Source organism: Manis javanica, chromosome 13, assembly GCF_040802235.1.
Source record: "Manis javanica isolate MJ-LG chromosome 13, MJ_LKY, whole genome shotgun sequence".
In the NCBI taxonomy this organism is placed as follows: domain Eukaryota; kingdom Metazoa; phylum Chordata; class Mammalia; order Pholidota; family Manidae; genus Manis; species Manis javanica.
In genome coordinates this window covers 48267613-48283971 of record NC_133168.1, presented here as the reverse complement: position 1 = coordinate 48283971, position 16359 = coordinate 48267613, and the positions used below count along the sequence as shown (strand labels likewise).

Sequence of the window (16359 nt, the reverse complement as noted above, 5' to 3'; positions counted from 1 at the left end):
AGATAGACTCCTTTCCTTCTCCTTTATTCATTTACTGAGCTCATCCATCAACCTCATGGGGAGCTCCAGTTTGTCAGACCTCCTGTCTTTTGCCAATTCATCAACTTGCTTATCATATTAAAATTTGATTTCATTGTAATATTTTTGTTAAATTAACTATTTCCATAAATTCCTTGCTTATTTTTTTAAAAATCTCCTTTTTATGTGCTTGAAACCAAATTCTGTAAAAAAAAACAAAAACACACACACACTTTATGATAGATTGGGATCACCAGAAACTCATGGTTACCAGCTTCAAATGGGCCCACAATACCCGTGGAAATCCTACTACAGTTTTCTGTTCAATTCCCTCTCTCATTTTCTTCTCTATTCCACTCAGTTTGATTCCTTCCAGACTCTGACCACTCTTCTTTCACTAGCCCATTGCTCAGAACTGAGAAAAACAAAGCCATAAAATTAAACTCCCTTATCTACCAATCTACAAATGTATCATATCTCCATTCATCCTCTCCTTTCCTCATGTTTTCAAAAAAGTAGACCCCTTCCCATGATCTGGATTTGAATACTGTCATATCCTACCTCACACTAACAGTTTTTATTTCTCTCCCATGTATGCTCAACCATCCTCTATTAAATTGAAGCATGTGTATCAACCTCTAAACATCTGTTTCCCTTCTTAAATATAATAATTAAAAAAATCGAGCACTGGTCTTGCTCCTGTATCTTCTTCTACTCTTAGTTAAATTTCTGTCCACCTGTTCAGGCAAACTTCCTGTAGGAGTTTTTACACTCATTTCCACTTCTCTGCTCTCTTTGTCATTGTCCAATAAGGTTTCCACTGCTGTTGCTTCTTCCTTTGTCACTCTTAATCTCAGTGACATGTATAAGGGGTACTTTTTTCTAGTTCTATTAAGATATAATACACAGATAACATTATGTAAGTTTAAGATGTACAATGTTTTGATTTGATTCATGTATATGTTGCAAAATCATTACCTCCGTAGCACTAGCTCCAAGTCATATAATTATTATTATAATTATTTTTTGTGGTGAGAACATTTAAGATCTACTCTCCTAGTAACATCCAAGTATGTAATGCAGTATTGTTAACAGTGACAATCAAATACCCTACATTAGATCCTCAGAACTTACTCATCTTATAAGTGGAAGTTTGTACTCTTTGGTATGAAATCACTTTTTTAAAATTATGGTATAATTAATATACAGTCACACAAGCAACATTGCAGTTACTAGATTATTCCCAGTATCAAGTCCCCACCACATACCCCATTACAGTCACTGTCCCTCAGCATAGTAAAATGCTATAGAGTCACTACTTGTCTTCTCTGTGCTATACTGCCTTCCCCATGCCCCCCCTACATTATGTGTGCTCATCATAATGCCCCTTAATTCCCTTATCCCTCCCTTCCCATCCACTCTCCCCAGTCCCTTTTTCTTTTTACTGTTAGTCCATTCTTGGGTTCTGTGAGTCTGCTGCTGTTTTGTTCCTACAGTTTTTGCTTTGTTGTTATACTCCACAGATGAGTTAAATCATTTGTTACTTTTTTTCTCCGCCTGGCTTATTTCACTGAGCATAATACCCTCTAGCTCCATCCAAGTTGTTGCAAATGGTAGGATTTGTTTTCTTCTTATGGCTGAATAATATTCCATTGTGTATATGTACCACATCTTATCATCTACTGATGGGCACTTAGGTTGCTTCCATTTCTTCGTTATTGTAAATAGTGCTGTGATAAACATAGGGGTGCATATGTCTTTTGGAATCTGGGCTACTGCACTCTTAGGGTAAATTCCTAGGAGTGGAATTCCTGGATCAAATGGTATTTCTATTTTTAGTTTTTTGAAGAACCTCCATATTGCTTTCCACAATGGTTGAACCAATTTACATTCCCACCAGCAGTGCAGGAGGGTTCCCCTTTCTCTACATCCTCACCAACATTTGCTGTTGTTTGTCTTTTGGATGTTGGTCATCCTAACTGGTGTGAGGAAATATCTCAGGTTTTAATTTGCATATCTCTGATGATTAGCTATGTGAAGCATCTTTTCATGTGCCTATTGACCATCTGAATTTCTTCTTTGGAGAACTGTCTGTTCAGATCCTCTGCCCATTTTTTAATCAGATTATTTGCTTTTTGGTTGTTGAGGCACATGAGCTCTTTATATATTTTGGATGTTAACCCCTTATCGGATATGTCATTTATGAATATATTCTCCCATATTGTAGGATGCCTTTTTGTTCTACTGATGGTGTCCTTTGCTGTACAGAAGCTTTTTAGTTTGATATAGTCCCACTTGTTCATTTTTGCTTCTGTTTCCCTTGCCCAGGGAGACATATTAATGAAAATTTGCTCATGTTTATATTCAAGAGAGTTTTGCCTATTTTTCTTCTACGAGTTTAATGGTTTCATGACTTACATTCAGGTCTTTGATCCATTTTGACTTTACTTTTGTGTATGGAGTTAGACAGTAATCCCGTTTCATTCTCTTACATATAGCTGTCCAGTTTTGCCAACACCAGTTGTTGAAGAGGCTATGATTTCCCCATTGCATATCCATGGCTCCTTTATTGTATATTAATTCAGCATATATGCTTGGGTTTATATCTGGGCTCTCTAGTCTGTTCCATTGGTCTATGGGTCTATTCTTGTGCCAGCACCAAATTGTCTTGATTACTGTGGCTTTGTAGTAGAGTTTGATGTTGGGAAGTGAGATTCCCCCTGCTTTATTCTTCCTTCTCAGGATTGCTTTGGCTATTCAGGGTCTTTTGTGCTTCCATATGAATTTTATAACTATTTGTTCCATTTCGTTGAAGAATGCTGTTGGTATTTTAATAGGGACTGCATTGAATCTGTGGATTGCTTTAGGCAGGATGGCCATTTTACAATATTAGTTCTTCCTACCCAAGAGCATAGGATGAATTTCCATTTATTAGTGTCCTCTTTAATTTATCTCAAGAGTGTCTTGTAGTTTTCAGGTTTGATATCACTTTTATGTGGAATCTAAAAAAGCAGAAACAGAGGCTCATAGAAACAGAGACTAGAATGGTAGTTACCAGGGAGGTGGGGGAGGTAGGGAAATGGGAAGATGTTGGTCAAAGAGTACAAACTTTCAGTTATAAGATATTTAAGGGGGATATTTTAAATCTCCATTTTATTTAGTGTTTGACCAGCATTTGGACTTAACATCACTTCAAATATTCTTTCATTGGCTTTTGTGACATTGTGTACCTCCATTTCCCTTTTATATGTGTTTATATATATATTTTTTACTTCAATCCCCTCTGTCCTTTTGCAGGCTCATCTTTCTCAGTCTTATCAGGGTAGAAAATATGGCAAAAATAGAGAAGGTGGCATAGGGTAGATCTTTGAGAAACTATGTTTAAAGTTTACATGAGAGAGAATTTATGAATTTTTGTTCATAATATATAAATACATATAGTTATATTTTATTTATATTCATATTTATAGTAATGACTTTAAAAATTAAATCAAAATATTTTGTTGTTGCTAAGCTAACATCTATAGAGTATCTACTCTGTGCTAAGCTCTATAAATAATGTTTGAGGTTACAAGCTGAGTCGACCACAGCTCCTCTTTGAGACCTACATTGTAATGAAATGTAGGTGTGTGTGCTTTACTAGCACTGATATGGTTTAATCTGTAGCCTTAGTCATCTCTGTGTGTGTTACAGTTGACTCTTTAATTCATTATCAAAATTTGGACATGAATATTTAGAAATAGGGTTTGATTTTCCTCCAAACCCTATTTCATTTATTTTTAACTTTACAGTAGCAACATTCAATATTTAAAAACTCAGATCACAAAAACACAAATGTAAGACTAGAATACCAGTTTCTTCTGTGTCTTTTCAAATTGGGGTGAAGGGTTAAGTTGTAGAGGAGACCAGGAAGAAGCCAATGAGAAGAAATTGTGCTTTGGTCAATGTGTCCTTTGTGGATGTTTTCTACCCATGATGGCAATGGTACCTTTAACATTATGTACGTTCTATGTGCCAGGAGCTGCGCTACCTGTTTCATATACATTATCTCCTATATCCTCTTTTAAGACCTGAAAAGGATTTTAATCATTTCTTTCTATAGAAAGTAGACTGAGGCTTAGATTTTACATAAGTTACACAAGTAACTTTATAAATGTTTTTCCATAAGTTATACTTCAAGGATGTGAACTAAATGTGTATCTGACTTTGGAACCTGTACTCAACACTGTGATATATTGAAAGAAAATTATAGGCAAATTTTTTTCAGATTTTTCTCATATCCATAATATCTTGTATGAAATACATAGTATTCATATATCACTTAATTCATATATCACATATACCATTGAATCTTCACAGCAAACCTGTGATATAGGCAAGGTCAGTATTATCCTGATGAGGCTACTAAGGGATAGTTCAATAAATTGCTAGGGTTACATGGGATAGACCAGCAACTAGATGTCAGGCTTCCTGCAATTGAGTTCAGGTTTCCATTATATGAAGCACTTCCCCTGTACTAATTCAGTTTGTCAAAGGGTAAAATTGTCCTTGTTTTTAGGGTTTTCTTCCCCCCATCTACTTTAATTCATCCTTACTTCAGTTATTTAGTTAATAATCCACGAATGTTGCTAAAGTTGCAAAAACTAGATTAGAATCATTACCTTTAGTATTTTAGGTAATGGAGTGGAGTGAAAACAGCATGAAAAGCAGAGCCCATTCATTTGTTACCAGGCTGGCATCCTTAGATGGGTTAAAGTTGACATCTGGTATGTCTTCCATTGCTTTCTTCTTCTGGGAAGCCCTGGTTGACTACTTGACACCAAGCATTAGATCTGACCTGAGCATTAACCCAAGCAAGCTTTGTATAATTAAGCCATTGAGATTTGTTTCCCCTGACCAGACAAAAGAGCCTTACAAGGTGAGGGCTCTGTTGAAGTGATAAAGCTGATTAGATCCTTAGCTGTAAAGGAATCTGATCTTAGAAATTTCCTCTATCTCTCGTTAATGAGGCAAAGACAGCACTTAACCAGAAAAAATGGGGTCACTAAAAAGAGAAACATTTTTTTTTCTTTAATAAAGAACCAGTTCTTTTGCTTACTTTTAAATCAAGGTCCAAATTTATTGTCCAAAATAAAGCTCAGCTTAAGTGAACAAATAAGAAGCATTTTCTCAGAGGTCTAGAAAACATGTTTAAACTTACACCCATATGAAGCAAAGGAAGTAAAATTGAGAAAGTAAAACTAATATAAGTATAGAAATTAAAGAAATGAATGCTGACTATAACAAAATGTAAATAACCAACAATTTTGATTAATTATACAGATGTGTGATCTATTCATGAGAATTTTTCCTTTTTTTTCAAAAATGGTTTTCTCACTTTTCTTTCTTTGCCTTCCTATTCCTTGACTATCATTTAGGCAAATAAAATTTATTTTTCTGGGATGCATTTATACACATCCCACATATTAACAATGTTGATAATTTTATTTTTTGGTTTATATAGTGCTTTTACATGTGCTGCTATTTAGTCCTCATAAAGCTTTATAATGAATGCTGCATTATGTCAATATTACGGAGTTGAGGCTTGGCTCTAAAAAGTCAATGTGATTTGCTCAAGAATTTGTAAACAGGAGAGTTGGGAGTCAAATACAAGTTTTCTCATCTTCAAGCAAGTGGTCTTGCCTAGAATCTGTTCATATTTTTCTTCCTTGACCATCACGTGTTAATCATACTTTGTTTACTTTACTTATGTTGGCTGTCTTCTTGACATCAATTTCAGATTTTCTCTTCTTTATCTTTCCATATTCCATCTTGCTTAACCACCACTGATTCAACTTCCAAATCTATAGCTTACTCCTTTCCATGAGGATGACTTCCAAATCTATTGCTTTATTTTAGGCCCATCTTTTCCTTTCAAGATGTATTAGTCTAGTTACCTCCTGAGCATTTACCCCATGTCTATCCTGGGAAAACTTAAATTTGATATGTGTGAAATGTACATAATTATCTTCTCCCTCAAATTTGTACCTTTTGCTGTATCACTATTCCTGGCTAGGGATTTTAATAGCAACATCCACTTATTGACCCGAGGCAGGAGTCAGTATTGTCCTTTAATTAATTACAACTGACTCAATAAATTCTATTTTTTCTATTTCCTTAGCATTATTTTTTACCTGTCCTCTTTCTTTTATCTCTGTATTTCTGCTGCTGTTAGCATGTTAGTTAAGTGTCTGTTTCCAGTCTTATCTTCGTTTAGGCCATCCTCTACCTTATTGCCAAATATGTTTCTAATAGACCAATTTGATTATATTTCTACTTTAAACATGAACTTCCATTACATTTCCTAAAATGTTTTTTAAAGTACTCCAGAAATAATCTGTGTATCTCCATGAATAAAGGAGCCCATAGTCAAGTAAATGTAGCATGCTGAATGTTTTCTCTTTAAAAATTACTGCATATCTTATTAATATGAAGTTCTGCTATTGACTATAATTAACTATAACAACAAAACTGTGTAACATGAGCTTGTATTTGAACATAGAAACCTTTTAGTTAGAATTCCTGTCCTAGGAATTTACCCTAAGAATGCAGGATCCCAGTTTCAAAAAGACATATGCACCCCTATGTTTATCACAGCACTATTTACAATAACCAAGAAATGGAAGCAACCTAAGAGTCCATCGGTAGATGAATGGATAAAGAAGATGTGGTACATATACACAATGGAATATTATTCAGCCATAGAAGAAAACAAATCCTACCTTTTGCAACAACATGGATGGAGCTAGAGGGTATTATGCTCAGTGAAATAAGCCAGGCAGAGAAAGACAAGTACCAAATGATTTCACTCATCTGTGGAGTATAAGAACAAAGCAAAAACTGGAGGAACAAAACAGGGGCAGACTCAGAACCCAAGAATGGACTAACAGTTACTAAAGGGAAAGGGACTGGGAAGGGTGGGTGGGAAGGGAGGGATAAGGGAAATAAGTGGCATTACGAGTAGCACACATAACATGGGGGTAGGGGCTGGGGAAGGCAGTGTAGCACAGAAAAGACAAGTAGTGACTCTGTAGCATCTTACTATGCTGATGGACAGTGAGTGTAATGGGATATGTGGTGGGGACTTGATAATGGGGGAAATCTAGTAACCACAATATTGCTCATGTGATTGTATATTAATGATACCAAAAATGAAACCTTTTAGTTAGTTTGTTTCATATTTATTAATGTGGAATTTTGACAGAGTATACTCCTTCCTTCACTTCTATGGTATTCAAAGTCTTCTAATCTCATCTCCACCCTTTTTTACCTTTGTAGCCATATTATTCCATTATATATATATTTTATATATATTAAAATATATATATTTTTTGCCTGTAATAACAGTGATCTATCTTTGAAAATTTAGCTGTTTAAAAGCTTAGGTTATTTGATATCTTCACTGGTTAGCATACTGCTTGGAATATTTTAGGTGCTCAATTTATGTTAAATAAATTAAAATGGGGAAAATCAAAAAGAGAAAATTTATGGATGATGACATCTGCTTTATCTGCCTATTCATTCTGGCTACATATTGCCCATTCAGAAAATCTAACAACACTTAATAGCAGTTGCTTAAAAAATTTAGTGACAGCCGCTTGACCCCAGTAATTTAATTGTTCTTCCAACAAAAATTGTTATGTTTACCTGTACAGGGTTTCAGAAATTACTCTACATTATGAGATACATTTTTAATTCTTGTAGAATAAAGATCAAATTTAATTTTCTTAAGCTTGTTGTAGCTCTTCTTTCCCTGTGAACATTCCTTAAAAATGATTGTTATAAATGTTTTCTATTTCTTCTTGACAGGTAATATTTGAAGCTGAAGTCTCAGGAGGGAGAAGTGGTTATATTGCCATTGATGACATCCAAGTACTGAGTTATCCTTGCGGTAGGTTGTGATTAAGAACTGTATTTTTCTGCATCCTTTCATTGCTTGTCTTACATTGGCAGGGACTGTCTTTGTTTATCACTTGGTCATTTCTGTCTCTTTCGTTGTTACATTTAGCCTTCGTTCAGTTTTAAAAGAACACTGAAGTATTCCTGGATTTTTTGAATCAAATATTTTTCAGATTTGCCACTTATTGTACACATATTAAAGGATTCTTATTCATTACTGAGAACAAAATACAAATATAAATGAAACTCTAGGTAGGACTTTTTCCATCTTTTGTTATTAGTAAGTTGTCTAGGAAAGCATAGAAGAATAGCAAATCAGAGTTCAACTGAAAAGAACCTAAAATAATTTATGGATCCCTAATTTATGTGATCAGCTATGTTGAAAGTTGGAATGAAGTGAAGAGAAGTAATTAGTTCGCCTTACTTTGAATTTAGGACAAATATTTTTTATGTCATAATAAATATCTGGTTTTTTAAATATTAAACAACAAAATGAGAGAAAGCAAACAAAAGAAGACAGTTGACTAGCTCATAGTTTTGCAGTGTCCTTAGGTGCACATTGATTGGTCTTCAGATGGTATAACTGTGTGTGTATTTCCCTGAAAGACAATTATTGCATGCATCCAATAGACCCGGGCTTGAAGCAGCTGGCGTAAAGTCAGACTCTACCTATATCTCCCAACAAACAGCATTTTATAGGGCCCATTTTATAGAGCCTAGAAAATGATTTCTTCAGTGACCTACCAGAATTTCCTGGTAGAAATTCTCTGGCGCATTGTAAGCAGCCTGCACAGTGTGCACCAGACCAGAGGCCAAGGCTTGTGCTCCTGCTAAGAGGCTGTCGGACACTATAGTGCATCAGCATCACCCACAGGATGTGCAAATCAGAGACTGCTTGATTCCTCCTCTGGGTCTGATTCAGTATGTCTGAGGTGGGGCCTGAGAAGCTACATTTCTAGTAAGTTTCCAGGTGATTCTGATGGCGTCGGTCAGGAGTCCACAACTGGAGAGCTGTTTTCTAGCTCAAATTCTAGGCTAAGCATTTACTTTTCTGAAGTGCCTATTGAGATGAGGTGCTAGAGAAGGTTGTAGTAGGCAAGGGTCAAATGATTTATTGCATGTGGTATAGTCTAAGAAAATGGAGGACAAAATTATCTCCATGTTCAGATTGGTTCACAAAGTTCTCAACCCATTAGTATATGTGGACAGTATTTCTCTATTGGTCATTTATATTTCTTGAATGAGAGTTGTTAAAGAAAGGCATTTGAGTAAACAACAAAAATGAATTGAGCAGAGCAGCAGTTTTCACTGTGATGAACCCCCCCAGGAGCTTCCTCTCTCTCCCTGAGGCTCAGCTTTTCTTGTTTATATTTCTTCATTTGAAAACATGAATAGGCTTCAGTTTGAAAAGGTAATTAATAGCAAACACTTATTTGACAATCATATGACTCATGTATATTTTGACTGCAGCCATCACTTTTGGTTCAATTTCTTTTGGGTAACTTTCTTAGGAGTATAAAAGAATAGGAAGTGAGTTTGGGAGGAGTTAAGCTGATATTCCATTTAGGAGAAATGAAAATATTCCCCTGTTCTTTAAAGTACTAGAGAATTATAGTTGTAAAATGTAAAAAAATTAATGGAGAGAAGATCTAACTGCTTAAAGTGTAGTTTAATGGTTTGATGGTCATGTGTATGTGAGTATTTTATACTGTGTTTTCATTACTTTTTCCTATTGTACTCTGATTTGTGCCTATTTGATCTCATTTGCTTGCTTTGACTTGTGACTTTTATTATCACCCATATGAAACATACTATGGCAGACCTTCAGCAGTAATTGTTGTGTGCTCATCTGTAGAGAACAATGCTCTGGAAATTATGGGACAATAAGTAATAGAGCTATTGAAAAATAGGGAACTATGAGAGTGAGAGAAGAAATGGTGTCTTTCAACAGAAAGAAAACTCAATTTCTTCCATATTGTGTTAGTCTCGGGCAAAGGTAAAAGTATTAATGACATTATTCTGTTGGAAAAAAGTAGCAAAGCATGTTTTCTTCATGGGAAAAAAATGACTTTTTTCCTGCTTTCACAGATAAATCTCCTCATTTCCTCCGTCTGGGGGATGTAGAGGTCAATGCAGGGCAGAATGCTACATTTCAGTGCATTGCTACGGGGAGAGATGCTGTGCACAACAAACTGTGGCTGCAGGTAAGTTGGCAACCGAGCTAAAGGGTACCCTTGATCACAAAGGGCACCCAAATCACAAATGTACTGTTTGTGGTCTCATTCTTTTCTCTGTGTATGCATGTGCAGGTGTGTGGGGTGCGGTTGTGATGTGTATACGTGTGACAGGTTGTCTTTTGTATAGGTTGATTTAATTGGCTCCAGATTCATTTCAGATATTTCTGTTTTTGGAATAGGAATGAAAATTTAGGAGTATATGTTTAATGAGTATTTGCATTAGTTTCTAGTGAAACCTAATGACTCTGTAAGGTTACATGCAAATCGTGAAAACAACTTTTCTAGATCCATTCAAAATAGAAAAAGAAAACGGAAAATTTCGTCAATATTTTGAAAACTTAAGTAGGAACTGTGACATTCTGATAAAAAATTTTAAGTAATTTAAGAAACCTTTGGGGTATTTCTAAACATGTGAATTGGAAGAGAACCAATTATAATTGTTTCATAATTTTTGTGTATAAGGTTCAATCACAGGTCTCAGGTCTAGACAGTTGCTTTGCACATATTAATCCTCAATAGATATGTATTTATTGAATTGCAATAGCAGAAAGTTGGGAAAAGGTAAGTGATAAATATAAAGAGCTTTAAGAGAAACAGTGAAAAAACAATAGACTAAGGAATGTGCCTCGCTTTCAGAGAATTATCTGCCAATCCTGGGGCAAGGGGAGGGGAGGAGCTAAGAGCAGCTCCAATGCCATGGTGGACCTAGGATGTTGAGACCATGCATGTTGAGCTAATAATTGAAGCTAGAATGTAAGTAATATTCTTGGAGCACCTTTATATTACTATTGTTATTTTGGTTCTGTTTGCAACAGAATGAGGAAAGGGATTTAATTAGAATTTTAAATTCCTGAGAATGCCATTGGAGACCAAAAAGAAAAATAATTTTAACATTAGTTTGGTTTCTTGAACATAGCCATCAGGATTTATTTCACCATGTCTTCAGAGAGGTAAAATTAGTGTTGAGGATAATCATTAGGTTGCAGGAGATTGGAGTAATGATTAGAATAAATGATTATTGGACTCATACCTAGTAAAATACTTGATATTATATGGATTTTATAAATGTGTTATTTCATCCAATTCCCACATCCCATTATAACAGATATACTTCATATAAACCTAATTATCATTACTTTTATAACTTAATTGATTTGCGTGTATCAGAATACCATCGTGAATGTGAAAATGAAATGAAGCCCCTCTTTTTTTTTTGTTATTATGATCATTTCCCCTACAGATACTGAAACACAACATATTTATTTCCTCCTGGAGACTGTATTGGATAATATGTAACCTGTTTTAACAGCTAAAAAGCAAGTCAGAATTCCTCTTACTTTCTCTCTCAGCCTAAGTAGATCATTAGTTTAAGAAATGTTTTTAGATATATTTTCTAATTATTTTGCTATTTCTTTTTTCATTTGAGAGGAACATTAGTTGCCTTTTGACTTGGGCTGCAATCCATATAGTCTTGTCTTGGAGAACCAGAGACACTGCAGTCTGCCCCTGGTTTTGTGCCCTAGGATTTAATGGGACATTGAAATAAAGAGGGTTTTATGTACACAAACACCAGCTGCCTTGTGGCAACAAAGACGTGCTGGCCCTGTTGAACTGAGTGGGTTGCAGTCAAAATACTGTTCATTTGTGGTGTGTTTCCTACTTTGTAGATCGGCTCATTTCTTAAAATTTTTCTCCTGCCATTTTTCAAAGATGAGAGGTTAAAAAATTTTGTTAGATTCCCTTCCTGCTTTCTTTTTTCTCCTCTACCTTCTCTTTGCATTTGCCAAGGTGAATTTGCATATTTCCCTTGTGTTTTGACCTTGAGATTGCTCAATTCCTCATCTATTTGCATATTTCCTTTTTCATTAAGAAGTTTTTCTACCTTTTTCAATAGTACCTTCTTAAATTGTCTTAGCTTATTCTCTCACATCATTCTTCCCCATGTTTAAGAAATATTGAAGATTATCAATTAGTTAAGGGATGTTTTCAAATGAATAAGACTGATAAATAATCTGATAAATGTATATCATTTTATATATATATTTATAAACATCAAAAAGGGACCAATGACTTTAAAAATTTTTCCATATTTTGCTGAAAGTAGTAGAAACACAATAAACCAGGAAGCATCTTGATTCCACAATGACTCTACAAGTCAACGCTTACAAATAGATACCAAGTTTTGCCTGGTTTAAGACAAATTTGTGGAAATCAGGAAGGCCAGTTCTTAATTCTGACTTTAATTCTAACCCCTTAACTCTCTAACTCAATTAGGTGGACTTAGAGAATTCAGTGAAGTGTTCTGGCCTCAAGTTCCTTATCTATAAAAGGAGATATGAATAGAAACTAAAATTCCTTCCAACTAGAAACTAAAATTCCTTCCAACTATAAGATGATAAATTATGTCTTTACATTACTTTTGATGGCCTGAAACATGATTGTGATTATTGTGTTTGATGGCAGGATGTAAAACTTTTATGCTGTTAGTTTTGTATGGGAAAAAAGTGGTCCCTCAAATTAAGTATCATTGTGAAAACAGCTGCTTAAAAATATCTGCTGAGGACAATACTGACAATGAATGTACTTGAAGCAACTCAAAATGAGAGGTCACTGCATCCTGTCACAAATGTAGTGGAATAAAGGAGTAGCTGTTACACTTCCGTGGTCCGGTGTAATAAAAAAACGGTGATCAACTTTTCAAGTCCTCCAAATCACTTTCATTATTTTGCATTGAGCTTCAACTGGTAGATGTTTAAATGTGGGATAAGAGATTAAAAGCTAGAAAAGCAGCCAATTTTCTGTTTTAAAGGAAAAATGATACAACTGCTATGAAAAACAATGACCATAATAACTGATAGTATGTGATACTTATGTGTGGAAATACATTTAGAAAATAAATTCTGTCACTTGTTTTATTGTCTTTGGCTTAAAGTTGATATTTCAGTCATTTTTATTGTTTAAAATGACATACAAATTAAGTAAATTAAAAAATGGAGCACAATAAAAGCAAACCCTTGATGAGTTACCTGAGCTAATATAGGATAATTCATCAGGCATGTTACAGGGGTTCTGGATGTATGTTTAGGGTGTGTTCTTTCCTATAAGATCTCAGGCTGTATAATTATATAGTCTAGAAGTAGGTCATTCATTGTAGACATTTAGGAAACAATGACAAAATATATAACCCAAGTCAACGTCTTTATACATGCTGAGTGACCATGTACATAAACATGCTTAATAAAACAACCTGAATAAATGTTTTTAGAAGTCTGTGGTGTGTCAGCAAGCTAGAAATATGGTGAAATAATGAGGCTTTTTGGAACATAGTTTTAAAAGCTCATTCATACTGGATAAGGGACTTACACAAGAAAGTCTTTAGTCATTCATAGAAATCTCTGAATTCCTTTTTGATCATAAAGTTCGGTGAAGTAGCAGGCATTCTAGATATAAACAGCATATATTTTTTTGTCAGCTTATGATGTATAATTTTTTCCCATGTGAGCAGATGTTTTTCAATGCTTACAAATTTTAGAACTATGCCATTCTATGCTCCTAAGAAACCCCAATGGTAGAGAATGTGTGGACCATAACTGAAGGCTTATGGTAAAACATGAGTTTTAAGAAAATAGATCACAAATGAAATTTTAATGTAAAATTTATACTGAAGTAAAGTAATAAAAACAAGTAGTTACAATTCTGAGATGTGTCAGATAATTTTCTCACAGGAAGGAGAAATATTAGATTATACATTTTTCTAGGTTAAAAATTTTAGTCATGTTCCTGTTATCACAACTCATACTAATATGACTAAAGATGGAGTGAATGCAAGAAAAACTGAATATGTAAGCAAATAAGAAACCTACGACACAGTAGTTTCACTGCTAAGTATTTACATGGGAGAAATAAAGGCACATGTTCACAGAAAGACTTGTGAAAGAATGTTTATGAGAGCTTTATTCATAATAACCAATAATTGTAAAGAAACCAAATGTCCATTGACAGGAGAATGGATAAACAATTTGTGGTTCATTCAATCAGTGGAATGCTACTCAGCAAGAACAAAGAATGAATGGCTGATACACACAACAGTATGGATAAGTCTCAGCAGTATTATGTTTTCAGAAAGAGGACAGACACTAAAGAGTACATATTGTATGATTACATTTTTATTAAGTTCCAGAAGAGACAAAGCTAATCTATGGTGACAGAAATCAGAGCAGTGTTTGATGGTGGGAGATGATGATTTGGATGGGGGTGGGGGAAACTTTCTGAGGTAATGTAAATGTCATATATTTTTATTGGGGTGTTGGGTGTGTTGATACATATACATTTTTCTCAGGTTAAAATCTGTCCAGTTTGCTATATATAGTTTCCCTCACTAAACAATGAATGAAGAAAAACTGAGTATATAAAACATATTATCAAGTAACTAAATTACTGGCAGTATTAATCCAGCTGTAGATAGCTGTAGCTTACAAATGCACCTGAATTTGTGACCATCTTGCCCATTTAAAGTCATTTGATTAGGTTAAAAGGTGATTTCTAATTATTAGTCTAAACTAAAATACAGAATAAGTTGTTCTGACTTCTATTATTAGAACATGTTATAACTTTTCAAGGATGTGGATAAGTTAAAGCAGGGGATGGACTGTAAATTACAAATTAGTATTCTTTCATGAAGGCCCAGTAGAAGGGGACACCTACATGGCAAATCGAATAGAGCCTATTGCTGGAACATCTGTCAGACCATATGCTTTGGCTTCAGGTTCTGTGTAGAAACTAAAATGCTAATGACTCCATCCATCATTACAGAACTTGGCAGGCATGCATCATTGGATTGGACAGAGAAATTCAACAGCAGAGTTATTGAAAGCAGGGAAATATGTGGGTAGATTTGGTGGTACCATTTGTTTTGGTGAATTGAAATGAGGCTGTTTAATGTGTGAATGGTAATCCTATGCAGATTGCCATCAAAACTGTGGCAATTGGGCCAATCTGTCAGTAATCTCAGCAGGTGCTGGCACTGAGCCTTCTAGTGGGCCTGCCAAACGGGAAAGTCAGCCATCTCTTTGTACTTGGTAAGGCTTGTCACTGCTAATGTACTATGATATAGCTAGTTTCTCAGCCAAAGGCAATGTCATTCCTCATGGAGCAATAGATACTTTAAGCAATGGATTGAGAGTAATAATTGGAGAATGAAATTAGTAAAATTACTTGGAAATTGTTCTAAAAACAACTAGAAAGAGGCTGACTTCTTGCAGTACCAATACCAACTGTTACCAGCTGAGGGTCAATGAGAATGGTTGGTCTGAAACTCCTGGCATTACAGTGTTTTATCTATCCAGGCAGATATCATAGCCTTATTCCTATATACTACCTGTAAACCTCCTCATGTAGCAGTGAAAATAAGAAGTATGAACTTTTAAAAAATGAATTCATTTTCAAGTACAAAGATTTTAACCAATGAAATATTTCACTACATTTTTTTCAAATGCCATCTAGTCATTGCTTATAAAACTCTTTTTAACATCCTCCTGCTATTGTATTTTTCATACCTATTTATATTATCATATGACATGCTTGGATATTTGTAGCATATTTCATTTGTGTGAAAGATTTTACTATCCTTGATACAATTTCTTTTTGAGAAAAAATCTTATAATTTTGCATTTACTATAATAAAGAATTCTTGGAAGAAATGAACCTATGACTAGAAACTTGCATTCTGTATTGGGTAATTCCTTGAGAAGTTATTTGAGAGGAATATTTCAAAGCCAAGTTGATTAATCATGTAATATGTGATTACCTTACATTGAGTGCCATTACAAAAAAGAAAGGAAGGTAAAACAGAAAATTGTCCTAATGTGTGGACTTGGCAAAAGTTCTCACATTTTCTAGATGGGCGTTAAGAGTGGCTGACGCATACTGAAATATTAGAGTGATGAAAGGCAGTATATAGTTACTAGGACAGTGAATAAAATTGAAGAAATATGGTAAGGTAACATATAAATATATCTGGAGATTTGTAGGAGACTGGATAAATTTCTTGAAATCTTGGAATATTGGGAACATACAAGAGGGATTTAATTTGTTCTCTATAGATACTAAAGTACAATTATAACTAATGGTTTTAAAGTACATGGTGAGAGATATTAGCTGATTATAA

At 34.6% G+C, this 16359-nt stretch overlaps 1 protein-coding gene across 12 annotated transcripts in view; it reads left to right on the top strand.

Moving 5' to 3' along the window:
- The window catches only part of PTPRK (protein tyrosine phosphatase receptor type K), a 552018-nt gene that overhangs the window by 270136 nt on the left and 265523 nt on the right, over positions 1–16359 (top strand). For all 12 annotated transcript variants that reach the window (XM_073219592.1, XM_073219587.1, XM_073219589.1 and 9 more), the window contains 2 exons: positions 7867–7948; positions 10045–10160. In XM_073219592.1, the coding sequence (XP_073075693.1) occupies positions 7867–7948; positions 10045–10160 (198 nt within the window). The remainder of the gene's footprint in view (positions 1–7866; positions 7949–10044; positions 10161–16359) is intronic.